Source organism: Triplophysa rosa, linkage group LG10 (assembly GCF_024868665.1).
Source record: "Triplophysa rosa linkage group LG10, Trosa_1v2, whole genome shotgun sequence".
Taxonomy (NCBI): Eukaryota; Metazoa; Chordata; class Actinopteri; order Cypriniformes; family Nemacheilidae; genus Triplophysa; species Triplophysa rosa.
In genome coordinates, this window is record NC_079899.1 from 26,412,717 (window position 1) to 26,432,185 (window position 19,469).

A 19,469-nucleotide genomic window follows, 5' to 3' on the forward strand; every position below is an offset into this window, starting at 1 on the left:
GAATCAGACACAAACGCTTCTAGGTGCGTAAGCTAGAGTTTTTCAGAAGACAACAAGTGTGTCATGCATCTTCTTTCTTCGTTTTCATCCATTTTTGTAAATGTAACGTGCATGGCTTTCAACTCTTTTAGAAATGAGCTTTTATGATATAAATACCTTCATTTCAATCTGTTTGTTTTCAGAATTCTGGAACAAAAGTTTGACTCGTGTTTTTCCGTCATCCGAGGAACCTTTCAGCTGGGAGAATTTGTATTTCCAAATGGTTCTCTGTCATTTCCAAACATCAAATACAGTCAAAATACAAGCCAAAACAAAGCAGTCAAACAGAGTAGTTGAAAACAATGAATTAACATAAAAAAGTCAAAATACTGAAGAACATATTGAGTTTGTAATGCGATTTAAAGTGACAGTAACTCTTCTTTTAAAAGATCAAGAGAAATTCACGTAGTCATCTTTAAAGGCGAGAGTTTAGATGCGAATGTGTGCGGATGTCTAACATTCAGTTTCATTAGAATCAAGTGAACCCTGTTAAAACACACAAACGTTCTAATAACAGACCATGAACTTTAACACACACGTCTAACCGCAGTGAACATCATCGCCGGATATTCTCACTGAAGAACAATAGAAACCAAATACAGACTTCAGCCTGTCAGCGTGCGTCACTCCATTAATAACACACCAGTCATTTCATTTCTCACTTTTATCACCATTCCACAACTTTGAGTTATTTCAAAAGAAACTGGAAGAATTTCCATGAAGAATATTCTCAGATGGACCTTTAAAACTTACAATGAATAATTCACACAAATGAACAAAATGACAGTAAACGGTTGAAGTCTGTCACTGAAGAGTCAACCGTTCACATCACAGATCTGACGTTTCAGTCATTTTATAATATTGTTGGATTGCTTTATTATGCTTCTATCATATGAGCCGCATGTTTTACAGTGCAACCTAGTGAAGAGAGGAGTGACGTGCGCTCTCTTCGGCTCGTTGAAGACCACTCTTGCCGCTGCATTCTGGATCATCTGAAGAGGTCTGGTTGTGCAAGCTGGAAGTCCAGCCAGTAGAGCATCGCAATAGTCCGGTCTGGACAGGACAAGAGCCTGGACTAGTAGCATGCTCGGACAGGAAAGGTCTAATTCTCCTAATATTGAATCTACAGGACCGAGTGGTGCTGGCGACATGATCTGTGAAGTTCAGCTGATCGTCGATTACCAGTCCCAGGTTTCTGGCCGTTCTGGAAGGAGTAATGGTTGATGGAAAGGTCGTGCTGGGTCTTCGGGTCGGCCGGGATCACGAGAAGTTCAGTTTTAGAGTTAGACAAACCCACTAACAGCACAACACTTCTCAAATCAAATGTTTACGGACGTAATATTCTGTGCTGTTGTTTCACATTAAAAAAATAAAGTCACCTTCAGCAGCAGCGGCATCGCTAGGCCCTTTTTAGGTGGGCTTTAGCCACCCTAAATTTCTAGCTTAGCTCCCCTAAAAAAACTGTGATTAATTATGTAATTTGTCCACTTAAAAACTCTTATTATGAAAAAGGCCACAGCTGTTTTTGCACATCCAATCAAATCGCAGAAGTAAATGCAGGCCACGCCCACTAATTTTCTCCTTTGAAATTCCTTTTCACTCTGAAAAGTGTCAGAATACGTAAGGAAAGTCGATCGCAACTTCAGGTTCACGGGGACTTTAATAACTTTATTCTCTTATTTAGACATGTCTACAGAGTAGTCTCTCTCCCCCCATAATACTGAAAACCTAGAATCGCTCCTGTTCAGCAGAATGATGTGACTGAGGAACTATTGTGTGAGAATGACTCAAACACACTTCTGAAAGAGCATCATCTGAAAATTGTTCATTCACTTTGAGTTTATGATTGAAGTAAAGAAATAGTACACAGTCAAAAAAAGGAAAAAACGGTATGTTTTAAGGTACAATAGCCGTCACTGGGGTGATACCCTCAACAGCTTCTTTTTATATCTCTACAGGTACAAAACATGAAATGTACTTCAAATGTACTACCTGTACACAAAAGGTCCTTAGGCGTATAATTATATACCCAGAAAGGTATTTCATGTTTTGCACCTGTAGAGACACAAAAAAAGATCTTTAAAGGGCGCCACCCCAGTGACGGCTTTTGTACTTGTTTTCTGACAGTGAATAGATGTGTAAATCCCGTGGAAGGTCAGTAATAACAAACACAGCGATGTCTGGTGTTCTTACCGCTGAAATGTTGTCGGAGCAGGAAAAACCCGACTGAAAGTGGATTGTAAAGCACAGAATCCTCCCCTGACTGCTGCACGTGTAACTCTTAGACTGTTGAAGAAACACAACAACAGTTCATTCAGAGCGTCAACGTTTGTGATTGATTACAGTAAACACCAAACATTCACATTCTCATCACAACCATCTCCATACTTTTCTTTAAAGCAGAAGCAAAAGGAAAGAGAAAAACTAGTCTAAGCAAGAATCAAGAAACGTTTTAATATCTTTTGAAGCAAAACTGACAGGCAACATTCTGTAAATTAAATCTAGAAGTTCACGCCTGAACATTATCAACAGTGATGCTTGTCTTAGCAAATAACAATTATTTCTTGTTATCATTTCTCCAACCAAAATCATATCACATCTTTATAAATGCTGGTAATACATTAATATACAGCAGTGAAGCATGACACAGCACAGTTCAATATTCATCCGCGCATTTAGTTATTTATTAGGGCGTTCAGGTCAAAAAGCTTTTAGTTCATGGACATCAGCAGCACCCGGAGAGTCTCTTTCTCCTTCAGAGCCCGAGCGTTTCAAACGCTAGAATCACAAGACATCAGCATCCACAGCACACTGGCCCTTAGATCACATCATCTACTGTACACTTGCTGAAGAGCAGCACTCAAACATCTGAACAGATGCCATGAAGCGGACGGGATGAGTCGTGGGATTACAGCTGCTATCTCCGTTTCCGCTTCCATTTCAAAACTCAATTTACAAACCCCATCAAGCCCGGCCAATACATGAAAAACAGTGTTGTGTTCTACTAGTCGTATTTAGTATAATCTACTATCTACTCTGTCCCATATGTGTTTTCAGCTCAGGTCCTCCACAGAGGAGGCATTAGTACATAAATATGCATGAAATACACTGCACACAGGGCTCAAACAACTGTAAAAAATCTTTTCAAATATATTCTTTTTTTATCAGTATATTGAGCCCTATTCTTACAGATTTTTAAAGTGTGATAAAGATATTATCAAGTTTTACAGTCAGCAGTTTTTGAAATAAATTAGGCCTGAGAAAGAATTTTTATTTAGGACGCCCAACAGTAACATTTCTGTTCCACATCATCATCATCTAACACATTTACTCACAGACGAGACAACTGATGTTTGTCAAAACTTACATTCACCTTCACTGAGTCTCTATTATCTTCACACTCTTAAAAATGAAGGTGCTTCACGATGCCATGGAAGAACCTTTTTGTCTAAATGGTTCCATAAAGAACCTTTAACATCTGAAGAGCCTTTCTGTTTCACAAAAGCTTGAGAAAGAGATGCTTTTTAAAGAACCTTTGATTGAAAACTGGTTCTTCTCTATGGCATCGCTGTTGTAGCACCTTGGTTTTGAAGACGTGCGCGTTCATTAAAAGTGTAAGAGCTTGAATTTAGGGCTGCACACAAGCTCAGAATGTAAACAGAGTAACGTCCCTCAGTGCTTGACGGATGAATCTTCATGTCATGTGTGATTACTGGATAAGGACTTGAAACTCATTTTACACAGATTACATTTAGAAAGCTGATGAAGTAGTTTAGGGCTGAGCTCTAAAAATTGATGTTCACTTTAAAAACCTCTGTGACTTTTTAATAGCTTTTAAAGATTTGATGAACTTCCCCTGCACGCACAGTTTGAACGTTCTCTGAGCTTTGTGTGTTTCTCAACTCAACTTTACAATGGTTCATAACCCTCCAAAAGTCTCCTAACCCCCCCACACATGGATGGTCTCTCTCTCTCACACACACACACACACACACACACACACACACACACACACACACACAGACTCAGTATACTAGTTTACAAAGGCACTTTATACACACACACACAAAACTGAGTGAGTTTGGATGTTATTTTTGTTTGTGTATCCCATCCGAAGCGCTGGACTGTTGTTTCCTTCCAAACATCCAGGAGCATGTTTTCTTTCTGTATTTGAATCCGATCACACCTCGGAGCCCACACGAGGACTGGAGCTGTAATGGTCTTCATGCGTTTGAACTGACGTGAGGGGGCTTGTCGCTTCACAGATGTGCCGTGCTGTTTTAAGGGGAAAGCCAGCGGCACACAAGCGGATTTGCAGCGCTTACTTTTGCCGTGCGTGAACGCTGGCTGTCAGATGTGAAGCGGCGACTACGCGCCACTAATTGGAGACTTTCCTCGGAGGGATCTGAGAAACACACTGAGCTTTGTCAAAGATTTCACCAGCAAAGCATAAAAGCACTGCAAACACCGCACATTTCAATGCACAATTCATCAGCCACATCTGGACATACTACAAATCAAACTTGAGCTTGTGTCGGTGATATAACGTTTCTCATGGGGGCCAGAATTTCATTCAACTTAAGCACACAAATACACGTGTGTCAAGTGTTTGCTTTACTCGTTTATTGTTTCTGGTATAAGAAAATGAGAAATCACTGAACATCCATGTGAGACCACAGAAAAAACACCGAAACATGTGTGGAACAACAAACTAAAAACTAACTGAAATCCACAGAAAACTGAAAACTCAACACAGTGTTGGGTCAAACAGGGAATTGTAGATGAACTTATGCTGGGTTGTTTTAACCCATTGTTGGGTCCCAACACTGGCCGGAAAATAACCAAGCATTCTTTAGAGCAAAATACATTTTTCGTGGTTTCCCTCAACTTTACATCAAACTGGTGTTCATTTTTAACCCTTTTCACTGTATAAAGAATAATTTGCAGTCATGTTCGTGTATAAAGAATTATACCATGGTCTGTTTGAATACTGGATTCTGATTGGCTGGAAGGTGTGCATTAAAACCATTTATCACACGGCTCATTGGAATGCTTGATTCTGATTGGCCAGTCGCGACATTAGCAGGTTCGTTATTCCCAGATAACAACCGCTCAAAACTAATAACACACGGTAACCCGGATGCAGCAAATCATTCAATTTTGACAAATTAAATATAAACATGTCTTTTAATAACATATATGACATTATATTTACAAATGATTAAACCAATTTGCCTGTTCGTGATGTCTGAACGTCGTTTCTTACCTTAAAACCGAAAGTAAACGGCTTTTCCTCGCGGAAGGTCTGCATTCAGTAAACATGAGCTAATAAAATATTTCAATTTCACATTTTATGTCCAGTTTTTTTCTCATGTGGCAAGTAGCCGTGTAATAAGCGGGATAATGTACAAGCAGCTGTTATCTTGAAATAAGCCCCTTCAGTGAGACACAAGACCCTCCGCTTCACGTCCTGATCACACTGTCGGGCATTATTTCTGCCATAACAACCGGCTGCCTGGACATTAGCCCTCACATAATTCCAGTTAGTGTGATCAATGTTTGAAATGAACTGATGAAAATAAAAATGTTACCTGTCTGATCAAAAATTACACTGTAAACATCAATTCAAGCATTAACTTGGCAAACGACCATGGTTTAAGCAGGATAATCCACGGCTAGCTGTGCTGTAAAGGATTTCAATGCACTTCACAGCTTACGTCGAGTGGGTCTTGGCCACCACATTTTGCTTTAAAATCCTTTAATGCCCGGCTAGCTGTGGATTATCCCTTACTAAACACCAAACAACGCCCCAGATCTTCGAACCTGTTCTCGAATCACAAAATAAAACGGGCAATAACATCCTCACAGATCATGTGCTGTACTGTACCATTGATGTGACACTCAACACTCATTTATAAACATTGAAAAGTGACTTTTATTCATTATATTTGTATATTAATGTGAGCACGAACAAGCCAGCCCGATCTTACAGGAATTCATCCGTATTTTACAAGGTGCCTATTTTGCAAAACGGTGAAAAAAGTACGATTATTAGAAAAAAGCTGTAACAAAGTCTCATCAGGTGAGCGTGGACATTCACAGCAGATTTGGACACGAGTCAATTTACCAGCTTCTGTTCGCTCATTTAAAAAGAAAGGAAAGTCAGATTGTGATCCCGCAGATCTCCTCGCATGAAATAATACAAGAACAGTAAAGCTGTACTGTACAACCAGCGGCACGTTTACTGCACGCTGCAGACCAGATCCCACACGCGGAGGAATGGGTGAACTTTGCATGCGTCTCTCTCTGCGTGTCGAGTGATTTAAACGTCTCTGACGGCTTCTTTTCTTTGTGTTACTTTTAAATGTCTCTGGTTAAGGGCAGCGAGTAATACAGCTGGCGGGCTCATGACCCTTTTCTTTCTTTCTTTCTGCTTTGGAAAAAGCGTTTTGCTTCGATATGCGTGAGCAGACGTTTACAGCAGCCGTGAGATATGTCTGAATAAAGAAGTTTGAATAATTTCACCTTCGACAGCAGTCTTATCACTGCATTCTCACTCATATCATAATATTTATCAGACACATCAAACGCACACATGCACAACCTTTGCCATCACAGCTTTCTAAAAGCGCACACACAAATGAATCACGAAGAAGACTGGAAGGTAAATGAGCTGCTTTAGAACTGTTGGTCTGCCTAAACAACTGCTGAATCTTTGACCTTATCTCACTGTTAACGCAATGACCGCATCATAAACGCTGAATTTTTAAGACGAAGTGTCAAATTAAAAGTGCTTAAACGTTTGTGTTTTATTCTCTGTGCTGTCAAGTTGTATTGAAACGCAAATAACTCGGAGAAATGGTCACAGGTAAATACAAATTCAGTTTATATGCGAGTGGAACACAAAAGAAGATATTTTGAGAAATGTCTCAATGGAAGTCAATGGAGTTCAGTGCTGTTTGGTTATCAGCATTCTTCAAAAGATCTTCTTTTGCGTTCTGTAGCAGAAATCAACCTGAAATAACACGAGGATGAAAAAAAGGATGAAAGAATTCTCGTTTTTGTGTTAAATCACTTCATCGGCCTCAGGACGAAGGATTTTCTACTAGAAATATGAAACGTTTATCTAGAGAGCAGTTAGTCTGGCCCACCGAACAAATCGTGTTGAGACGGCGGATAAAAGAGCGCAGTGAGATCCACACACAACACTAAACCTACATAATGCTCGTGAGCCATAAATACACATGTGGAAGGAACGCACACACGCGTGTGGTATGCCCGTGAGACGTGAGGTCGTCGTCGTCTTCTCTGAGAACTGTGAGATGAAGCTCTGCGTTTGACCCCGTGTGGTTTTTTAAGAAGAATGAACAGAATCTCTGGAGCTGTTCAATCCTGCAGCCGCTGAACGGGTGTTAGTTTCTACTGCGGCAGCTCAGAGGACGGCAGAGATGCGGTGGGTCGTCGAGGTCATTTAACGGCTCAGTGGGAATCTTGATGAAAAAACTCTTCAGAGGAATTTCATTAAAGCAATAATAAGGATTGAATTAGACGCAAATGTGATGCTTGTCCGGCATACATTCAGAGATGGGAAATCAATGCTGCGGCGTGTCAACGGTTACGCTTTTCTGTCTTTGTTAATCTTCAGGTTGAAAATGAAACTTAAAGCTCAGACTTCTAATTCCATAATTAAGTCCTTAATATTTGAAGCCACTCACAATTTTTACACAATAAATATATTCGTACAGTTTGGCAAAACTAGAAAGATGTATATTTGTTAGTAAAAACCAACACTAAGAAATTTCCTGATTTGGTCCTAATGATCGTCTTTGTGTTCGTCACCCCTGTTGGGAAACACTGGTATAATGAAATGAAGTATTTTTTTACTATTTGTGACCCTGGACAACAAAACCAGTTTTATGGGTCAATTTTTCGAAATTGAGATTTTTAGATAATCTGAAAGATGAATAAATAAACTTTCTGATACTGTGTATGAGTTGCTAGAATAGGACAATATCTGGCTGAGATACAATCGTTTAAAACTCTGGAATCTGAGAGCTCAAAAAAATCAAAATATTGAGAAAATTGCCTTTGAAGTTGTTAATCAGGGGCACTGTGGCAGACCATCCACTCACAAAAATAAAGTTTTGATATATTTAAGGTAGGAAATTTACAAAATATCTTCATGGAACATGATCTTGTCTGTCCGTCCCAGCCGGTGCAGTAGCCGGCCTTCCAGCCGGCTTCAAGCCCTGTCCAGCCGGCATCTAGCTCGGCCCAGCCGGCCTTCCAGCCGTTGTCTCAGCCAGCAGTCTGCCCAGTCCCTAGCCGGGTCCAGCCGACAGCCACCAAGTCTCCGGGGACTCCAACCACGAGAGCGCCGCCGGGGACTAAGACTATCCCCCCTAAGACTGTCCCACCCTGTCCTAACCCATTTGGACTTCCCCCCTTGAACTCTTTTGTTCCCCCACCCCCCCTCCCATGTCTGTTGTTTTTGTTGTCTCACCCCAGCCCCGCTGTCATTTTGTCATGTTTTTGACATTTGTTTCCCCCATGGAGGGTTTTTGTTTTGTGTTTTATTATTTAATAAACCATTGTGTTAACCCCTTCATCCCCGCTGCCTGCAATTGGGTTCTTTCTCCACACAATCCTTGACAGATCTTTACTTAATATCCTAATGATTTTTGGCATAAAAGAAAAATCAATAATTTTGACCCACACAATGTATTTTTGTCTTTTACTAAAAATGTTCCCGTGCTACTTAAGAGTGGTTTTGTGATCCAGGGTCACATTTTGTCAAAAAATGACAGTAAAATCAAATCAAATGAAATGAAATAAAACGGAGGTCCATCTACAGTAGCTGTGTATGAATGCAGTGACTCTGCTTTCACAAGATTGATTCTCAAAACTCTTCAGGACACAAAAGAAGATATTTCGAAGGACGTTGGTAACCAAACAACACTGAACCCCATTGACTTCCATTGTATGAACACAAAAGATGAAATAGTTGCCAAGCCTATGAAGATCTGTGATGTTTCTGCTTTCAGATTGTGTTCCTTCCGTGGTGGTAAAGTGGTGCCACTGACCTGTACTCTCTGGACCTCCATGAACACGGCTCTCTGAAAGGCTTTCTCCCAGAACACCAGATCTGAACCCAACTCCACGCTGAAACACAGACTCTGACCGTGACCCACATGAACACTGAAGCAGAAGGGCTCACTGTCCCGCAGTTCACCTGAACTAAGCTTCTGCGTGTGGATCCAGCAGTCTTCAGCTATCCACAACTACACAAACAAACACAATTCACACTTCATCCATCTGCTGTGGAATTCTTTACTATTATTATTATTCTCATGTTTTGTCTTTGCATGTGTGTGAAACAACATTTTTCGCTAAGACTTTACACTTAAAGCCTTTAGGTATAATGCATTATTAAGGGTAATTAAATGCTATGATGCATTATAATTGTTCATAATGTGTGTTGTAATACATTTAACTGTTGTTGTGAGGAATTCTAACCAAAATAACAATTCGGAGCGTAACAATGAATTGATGAGTGTTACAATGTATCAACTGTAGTCACAATTACCCATGAGGCATTAGAAGGTGCATTACAAGGCATCATTAATACAGTGCATCAAAACTACTTTTACAATGCATTATACATATACTTCACATAGTAAAGTGTTACCAATGTTTCCATGGGGGTAAATATAGTTACTCCAGCCACTTACTGCAATTCTAACGTCTCTCAGTTTGTAAAGAAAAAGGGAATGATGATCTTCATTCTTTAAAACCCACTCAAGTGCCTTAAAATGAAGTCAAACACGCTCAAACTCAAACTAAAATGCTTAAAAAAAAAGAGCCTGAACTGCTTTTCACTGAAAAAGAAATATAGGGTGGGATATGGAGTGGCTCCTCCCCCTTTTCAATGAACCAATAGCGCTTAGTTTATCTCACACTCTGTAATTTGATGAAAAGATGAAGTGCAGAATGATGTCAAAAAGATCCTTGAAGTTTTGAGTTCTTCTAACGTCTACGTGTGAATTGTGTTTTAAAGCACAGCGGTTTATCTTTAAAGCTGAAAATAGCCCAAAACTTCAGGTTTTTTGGAGACTTTTAACAAATGGATGAATCAGAGCTACAGTACTCTCTGTGGTAAGTGACAGAGATGAACGTTTAACATTTCTTTAGATGATAAACAGAATAAACGCGGATCATTTTATCTACCTTATGAACTTTAAACAGAACCTCACAGAGGTGAAATCGAGCCTCAGCTTCCGTCCAATCTGACGCCGTGATCTGACGATGAAATACAAAATAAAAGTCACACAACAATAATCCGGTGTATTGTGATTTTGTGTGCAATACGAATCAGTAAAAAATAAGAAGTCATTTAACACAGGCTTTTATCTCAAGTGATACAGATTTGGTTCGCTTAAAGATGCTCCTCCTGATATCTCCGCTTTAGAAACATATTTTACCTCTCCGTTACAATATAAATTCACCTCACAGAGAAATGACCCTTATATAACAGTTCACACTGTAAACCCACACAGAAATAAATCAGATTTATAATGAGAAATCAGTGTGTCCTTTAAAATGTTTCCCCAGAATGCCGTCTTTATTAAATCAGTAATGCACATTTAATGAAATATCAGCACAGCGTTCTATTTTGGTCTTAAAGTTCATCCACATCACTTATAATAACGTTAATTCAGCGCAGACGAGTCACGCCGAGGACGACGGCTCAAAAGCTCACGGCATTAAAAGCACACACACTACAATGGCTTAGAGAAACACTGCAGCACAAAGCACAAGGTTGTATTTCATAAGCGAGGACACCTGTGCCCACGGCCTTAATGGCCAAGATCAAATATTAGTCAGAAATAACTTCTGTGCTCCAGGTCGCCGTGGATAACAGATTTCCCTCCACACACTCCATTAGAACCTATAAGAGATTGATTAGATTTCATTTGAATGGATGTCCTGATCACAGGTGTCTGCTCTTAAAATCCACAACAGCTCGACTAAACACTACTCCAAAACTAGAGACTCAAGAGGCGTGCGTCAAACATAAACGAGTTATATTTACGAAAAGCTTCGTTTGAAACCGATTTAAAAAGCTTTCATTTAAAAACAACAACAATGATCTGATCTGAAAAAATGTGTAATCACTATAGAAATGACTATTAATAACTTCTGTGACTTCTTCCTGGAATCTAAATGGGAAATTCTGAAATATTTTGAGGTTTTTATAAAACAGTATGTGCGGTCATGGGTTCTGAACAGGAGAAAGCATCTCTTCGACACAAGGAGAGACTTACAGGAGGACTCCTGAAGATGAGCAGAGAACCGGCTCTCAACGCCATGAACCTGCATCTGTGGACGGCCTCCACATCGCTCGCCTGCAGATGCTCTCACACCCAACCCATGTGAAGGATCTGCAGCAGAACATCCATCAGGTCGCATGCACTTCTACTCAGAAATGAGTTTCAATTTACCCAGAACGCAACAGGCACAGATCAGAAATCAAATGATATGGCAAATTTCATGAGAAGTTCATATTGAGACAAATCTGAGCTCAGTTTGACACACTGTTGACGTCTCTTCTCAAACTCTAATGACACACACATTTCTGACTCGTTTTCTCATGAGAAATATCGGAGTTTCCATGCATTTGCTCTCCATTTTTTCTCATTGATGTGTAAGAGAACTGTATTCTCGTCGATGTCTATCTGAGATATTACAGCATGTTACTGATCTGTTTCATGTCCCATGAGATCTTAGGATATTTACCATAGTAAGAATCATTTACCTGCTCATCTGGAGAACAGTATTTGTTTGTCGTTTTAATCTGAAACAGAAGAACACATACAGGATACGTTTTAAAAGGAATGACTTGTTCCTGTGTATCAATGTCGATAGAGCTGAACTATTTATTCACACATTTGTAGTTAAATCACAGCTGTAAGGAGTTCAATGCATTAAAATTCATAAACGGCACCCAATAACACAAGCCATATCAGGTTTTCATGTGACAGTGACACCGTGCATTTAAGCTGAACACACACTCTTAGAAGAGATTGAAATAACTTTAAAGGTCAAATATGAACTTCTAATAATTAAAAAGGTTCAAAGTTGAACTTATAAGTTCTATAAGTAACCCTTTGTTATTTGGTATACTGTTAGAAGTTCTTTTTAGAACCTCTGTTGTGGCAAAAGGTTCAAATTAAAACCTGGCCGTTACCACGGTTCCTTTTTGAACCTTTTCTGAGATGGACTAGATTTTCTGCTGTTTAGTTGTTGATGTTATTATTATTCTTTTTAATATCATTTTATGATCATAATTTTTTATTATCATATTTAAAGATTAATATTTAAAAAAATAAAATACACAAACAATTTGAGAGGTGGACACCACCATCTCAAACAATAAACATGTCATTTACCCATGAAAAACATCTCCAATCGTTTCAATTTATTTCAAACATCTAAAATGACGTAGACTTATGAGTTCAAGAGCCAGTGCTACGTTCAAGCAAACTCGGAATGCTTCTTCCCATATACTACTTGGAAATAACATCGGAAATTGCGCTCATAGTCGGACATACGACCTATGAACTCAGGGCAGATCAATCAAGCACGAGCGCACGGAGACGCGTTACATGATCCAAAATGCTTGCAGTGACATTAGCGCGGAGCTAACTTATGCGAAACTGTCAAGTATTTGACTGGAACGCTGCGAGGTCGGAAGTGGGATATTTCACTTCGCCTCGAGCGAAGTCTTGCGTTCAAATGTCTCTCGCGCCCGTGGCCCAGCTCAAAAAAAACGTTACAAACTCTGCTGAGCAAGCGCAGGAACTGAGATGAAATGCTCGAATATCTGAGGTAAGACTTAACAAAATTACTATGGCCTTTATGAAAACATGAAAATAAAACAAATGATATGTAACATTAAAGTTAAGACCTGGTTACTGTACATTAAAATACAGACTGAAGCTCTGTTGGTTCATTTCAAAGTGACCTTTTCTCTATTTAGGACAGTGAAAAAGTTATAAAGAGAGCCGTATAGTGCTACAAAGGCAACATTTGTGTTAATTATTTCAGCCCTTCACTTTCTTTTAAGTAGAGAAAAAGATAAACATATATCAGGAGACAACGCACCTGCAAAATGGATGAAGCGCATTTCTAGCAACCAAATATGGACAACAATCAGCGCGTAAGTACTGAATATTAATGAAGATTTATGTGCTTAACGTTAAAAAAATTGTGTTTTCTTATTGAACAGCCAAAGTTGGTAACTGTATGTCTGCAAGGCACAACAAGCAGAAATAAAGTCTGTTTATTTAGATAAACATCTGCTGATTTAGTGACTATTATAATTTATTCTGTCAAGTATAGAACTAAACTTCATAACATATTAATATGTTAATTCATTCTGTGTCGGTCAGCTGCATTAAGTCAGCAGTAGTCTGTCTTAAAGGGATACTTAACTCAAAAAATGTAAATTCTGTCATCATTTACTCACCCTCGGATTGTTCCAAACATGTATACATTTCTTTGTTCTGCTGGAAGATATTTGGAAGAATGTCAGATCTCATCCCCCATTTACTGCCATAGTAGGGAAAATAAATACTATGGGAGTCAGTAGGGATATGTTATACATATCACAATCAGATGTTAACTAAAATGTATTGTCATTTTGTGTTTTGTCTGAAATAAATATTTAATGGAGAATCATGGTGATGTGTCATGTGTTATGAAATGTTGTTATAGTATAATGTGTAATATAATAATAATAACAATAGTAACAATAACAATAACAAGGAAGGAACTCTGCTGGTTCTTTAATGCACCTTTAAGAGAGGGTTCCAATTGGAACCTTTTTAAAAAGGTTAAAAAATGAACCTTTAAGGTTCCCCACAGTTACCATCTCCAGGAACCTCAAAAGGTTCATTTTTTAACCTTTTCTTCTTAGAGTGGAAGTATTATAATGTGAAAACAATGAATGATGCAACAATAAACGCACAACGATGTGTCTGGAAAGTCTTTTCGTATAACGCATGACACACACACTCTTAAAAAGAAAGATTTCTTTCAGGCTGTAAAAATCTTTAAGATCTACAAAAGCATTCTGTTGGACAAAAGGCTGTTTGTACCTACTGGAAAACGTTTGGTTGGTTGTTCTGTGGCATGACTGTTTGTTCTTTGAAAGCAGTAGCGAAAGTACATTCTGCTTTCAGATATAAAAGCGGCGTGTGAAGAGTGATTGACAGTTTACAGTATTGCAGTGTCACTGAATCACAGTCAGAGCGAGTTTATCATCCACAAACACGCTGCCGGGTCAAAATGAGTCAAACAACACTCATATCCCATCATCCTCGCTGCTCGAGCACGTCTCACAGGCTCTATTTATAGGTCATAGGTCATCACAATGACAGATAACAGATCCGCTTCCACTCACTCACTCACACACACAATCAGACTCTAATGGGACGTTCAGCAATCAGCGTCTGTAAGCGTCATTAGATGACATCAGCGCAGTAATTGCACGTGAAACACGCAGCTGCACGGCACTCATTTACAGATCGTCTGCTGAAGAAAAACCTCATTGGATCATCAGCGTCTTAATTACAACAACGCACAGGAAATGAGATCATTAGGAGACGTTCTTGGCACAGAAAACCATGTGAAGCGACTCTTCTGATTCACTTTCTTCAGCAAATTGTGTTATTACAGTGTTATTACGGGGAGTTCAATGATCCTACGGAAGGATGAGGGCTAAAGGACATTGTCAGAAAATGACCAATAAGAACATTCTTAAAATAAAGTTCATAAGAATGTTCCTAAGTGCAATTCTTCACGAAGTTCTTTCTTTAAGAAGTATTTTCTTCAAATCTGTTATGAAATAAGTCCTCATCTTTGGAAAATATAAAGTCAAAATCTTGATTTCTGATTCAGCATGACTGTGTCACAATAAACTTATTAAACCTCCTAACTTTTGAGATTTAAGACATCTGTCAGGTTATCCTAAATTGAATTACAACCGCTTTTTGTAAGAATTTGAATTCTTACAAAATGATTCTTCTAAAGTTTTTAAGCACAAAGAAAATAATATGCTCCTTAAAGATGTTTTGTTTGAACAATTTTCTTTTTAAAAATATTTTGGAAATTCAGCCCCTAGTCGCATTTCACCTCAAAATCAAAAGACATAAATATGAATTCATAGATAGATATTAAAAATCAATTAAAAAATTAATTGGATTAATCACACATTTTTTCTGTGATTAATCACGATTAATCGCACATAACAATAATATTTTAAAATATACTTTTACATTTGAATAATTTCACATTTAATCTTCAAATTGATGTAAAGCTACAAAATCACATTGATTTCTTCTTTTTTTTTGTTCTTTGATTAACATTAGTGACAGGAGTCACAGCAGCACGTTTAAGAACGTGGCCCCTTTAAGAGCTGCACCAGAACGCAGATCTGACCGTCACCGCCCCAGCAAACACGTTCCCTAACGTTAGTTTTTGGTTCCCTTTTGGTTATTTTTTTGGGAACCAAAAAATTACGTTCTAAGAACGTTCTTTACAGGTTTTATTTTTTGCAACCAGAAAATAACGTTCCCAGAACGTTGCAGGCTGTTTTTTTTAAATAACCAGTAAATAACCAGAAAATAACCATCAGAGAACGTTATTTATTGGTTATTTTTTTGCAACCAGGAAATAACCAGAAAATAACGTTCTCTGATGGTTATTTTTTGGTTATTTTTTTGCAACCAGAAAATAACCAGAAAGTAACGTTGCCTGATGGTTATTTTCTGGTTATTTTTTTGCAACCAGAAAATAACGTTCTCTGATGGTTATTTATTGTTTATTTTTTTGCAACCAGAAAATAACCAGAAAGTAACGTTCCCTGATGATTATTTTTGGCTATTTTTTATGGTAAAAATAGTCAAAACTGGTAAACGTCAGTGACGTGAAATACATAAATTATAAGATCACATTAACACATGTTATACTGACCAAATGAAATTAATAAATGTGCCTTTTAATGGCTGAAAATAATAAACTAGTTAAGCTAAATGAAAATGCAATCATATATGTGTATTTCTTTAGTGTGGTTGTCTGTTACTGTATGTGTGCGCGCTCGAGCACGTGCATTCTCCGCTCCGTCGCGCACTTCCGTCATTTAAAAATTAACGGTCATTTCGTTTTACCTCACCCACTAACACATTAGTTTAGCGGTTTATTTATTTTAATTTTTTATTTAAAACCGTACAGATTTGAGAGTAAACTTATATTTTCGTGATTTTCGATTGATTTGACACATCTAAATCAACAGACCATGATGAAAGGACTGAAACTCAGGGCTTTTGATTGTTAAATCTAAAGACGGAGCCGCGCTATACTTCTGTGGTGAGACAATAATATTGTTAGCCTGAAGATAATTCAATGTTTATTCTTCTGTCAATAAAAATCTGCTTTAAATATTGTGTTGAAGTCATTGGTTATTTTATTTCGATATCTATAATGTCTGATGTTGAGGTAGGCCTACACACAGTGTGGTTTTATTAGAAATGATATACTGTGCTGTTTAAATCGAAAATTAGGCTACTTTAGTGATGAAAAAGGAATTATTAGGCTAAAAGAATAATCTAATGCATTGATTTCATCCTCCATATTGTGTGGGATGATGCAGTTTACTTATTTTAATTAGATTAGATTGCGATGGATAAAAACACAGCATGGATGTATTCATTACTGACGTGTAAATGGACCGAGAAAAATATTTTAGGCTAACGTTCTGGGAACGTTCCCATAACGTTAGTTTCTGGTTCCCAGAAAGTTTTTTTAAGGTTTGTTTTTGGTTATCTTTACGGAAATAAAACGTTAGTTTCATGGTTTCTATAACGTTAGGGTAACGTTCCCCTAACGTTAGTTTTTGGTTCCCAGAACGTTATGGGAACCAGAAACTAACGTTCTATTAACGTAAAGAAAACTTTCCTGGAGAACCAAAAACGAACCTTAGAAAATAACGTTATGGGAACCAAAAACTAACGTTAGGGGAACGTTCTGGGAACCAAAAATTGTTAGCTGGGGCACTCCCATTTTCACAACTCTTTGCATTCATTTAAGATTTTATTTTACACTTTGAAGTCTGTGCTTAAGAAAATGCACCCCCACAAAACGGGCTTTCTGACATAATCTTGTGTGGTTTTATCCATTCAAGCACGAAAGAGAACTGAACACGGATGCGCTGTCTGACAGAGATTCACCGATGCAGCCTTCAGCCCGTGACTGTACACACCAGACTGGACCTCGCGTTGCGTTTTGCCGCGTCCCACAGTTTAGAAGCTGTCTATCTTCATTGAACGCGTCAAAGCAACTGTTTCAAATCACGCTTAAGTGGTTTAAAAGCCTGTACACGAATAAGAGCGTGATTACATAATGTAACGCTAGACAAAGGATGTCACAACAAACGGATGCTGCGTTAATTGCGTTAAATATTTTTTCACGCGTTAATTTGAAAAAAATAATCGCATGCGTTAACGCGTTGACAGCCCTAATTAAAAAAGAAACAAAAATGTGTTTTGCTTTGTGGCACTATTCTCATGTCTGTCATTTTTATTTTAACATATTTAAATACTTTATTCTGTTTGAAATATGTCTCATATACAGTAGATATCAAATGATCATATAAGACTTTATATCAGAAGCTCTATAAAACATTAAAACAGGAAAATTTTTCAAGTATATTTGAGCTCAAATGTCGTCTGTCTTAAGAACTGACCAATATATACTGTATATATAGATCTATTTCTCAGCTGTTATCCCATAACGTCATTCTTCGCAGCTGTAGTTCACATGATGTCGCAGTATAATGCAGGTTCACTTACGCTCTCGTGGGTTAAATCGTTGATGTTGGCTGATATTGCTTGAAGCCAGTCTGCGCTTTCTGCTGCCGTGCAAAACTGCAGAATGTGTGTACAAACTCCATCTAAAGCAATGACCTCAAAACTGCTCCATCTGGAGAAGGACAAGACATATTCAAATCATTCAACGGTGTTACAATGAAGTAAAAACTGGGATATCACACTGCTCAATCAACCCTTTGCATGAAATACCTTGATGAGATTCTGCATTTCTTAAACGTGTTTCACAATGCAATGCTCAACCTTCAGTTTCAAATAATAAAGATCATCTGGATTTTTACATTTCTCCTTATTAGTTCCTTATGACTCATTTTTTGATGTGACGGCCAACAGTTGAGACAATTCTACACAAAACAGACAAAGAAATGCAGTCGCTAAAACAAACATGAAACATTGTGAGGTCATGTGACCACTGTTAAACACACTCAATGTTACATAATCCATGTTGTTTCACATAGAATAAATAAAATGTATAAAAACAGTAAGCAGTATACACAGTAGGCTATATTTTGTTTAGTATGCAGTGAGCAGGACTCTTATGAACATTTCTCACTGTACAACAGTAATCATTAATGCATGTCGGGAATAGACAAACTCCCGAGAAACATAACTCCCAATCTTTAAGGCCGTGAAGGTTGTTGAAATAAATATCTGAGATTTGTGCGATATAGCAGAAATAGACAGTCAATCAATAAGTGCAGGCAGAACAGAATCACATCTTGAGTTGTGTGAGGCTCGCAGTAAAAAACACGTGACGGAACAAGTGTTGTTTAGTCACAAGGCGTTTATCGTTTTGCACTTAACCCTGATGTAACAAGAAAGAGTGATGTCATTGCCCACTTTATCATCACTTTTATTTTATTTTTATTTTAAATATTAGCTGTATATTGTTTGTTAGGCGTGTGTGTCATTTGTCTCATTACTTCTCTCAAGCACTTTGCATAAGCTGCGATTGTATAATACTGAGCTCCATTAATAAAGTTTGACGGTGTGTTTGAAGAACTGCGGATAAAATTTACATTGACTATTTAATGAGAGACTATATAATTATATTTAATCTGTTCAAAACACATTCTATGTGATGATTATCGTCTCTCTCATCCACGGTGATATTATAGATTAAAGTGAAACATTATTCTCAACACTACACATCTTTAGCAGTCGTTTTTTTTCAATACAGTGATTCAATAAATGCCATGATTTCAATTAATGCCAGTCATGTGTGAGACGCAGCCGTTCAGCGTTTGGCCTTTTTCAGACAGAAATTGCCTGAAGAATGTAATGTTCTGCTTGAACTGCCAGCAGACTGTAGCCAAACGCTTTGATACCAAGAAAACGCCCGAGTGAGTGACGCGCACAATGAAAAATCTAATAGTCTGGAGAGATCCATTTTCATTGGGCATCGCCATACATACAGAGAGCGAAATAGAGAGAGAGAGCCTACATAACATTATATTATTATAGCCCTTTATTCTGCTACTTACA

General features: G+C 38.1%; 1 protein-coding gene across 1 annotated transcript in view; it reads right to left on the reverse strand.

Moving 5' to 3' along the window:
* Window positions 1–19,469, reverse strand: part of sntg2 (syntrophin, gamma 2) — a 56,138-nt gene that overhangs the window by 680 nt on the left and 35,989 nt on the right. The window contains 7 exon segments of the mRNA XM_057343741.1: window positions 157–267; window positions 2,233–2,325; window positions 9,123–9,320; window positions 10,267–10,338; window positions 11,364–11,480; window positions 11,855–11,893; window positions 17,949–18,078. Coding sequence (XP_057199724.1) covers window positions 157–267; window positions 2,233–2,325; window positions 9,123–9,320; window positions 10,267–10,338; window positions 11,364–11,480; window positions 11,855–11,893; window positions 17,949–18,078 — 760 coding nt within the window.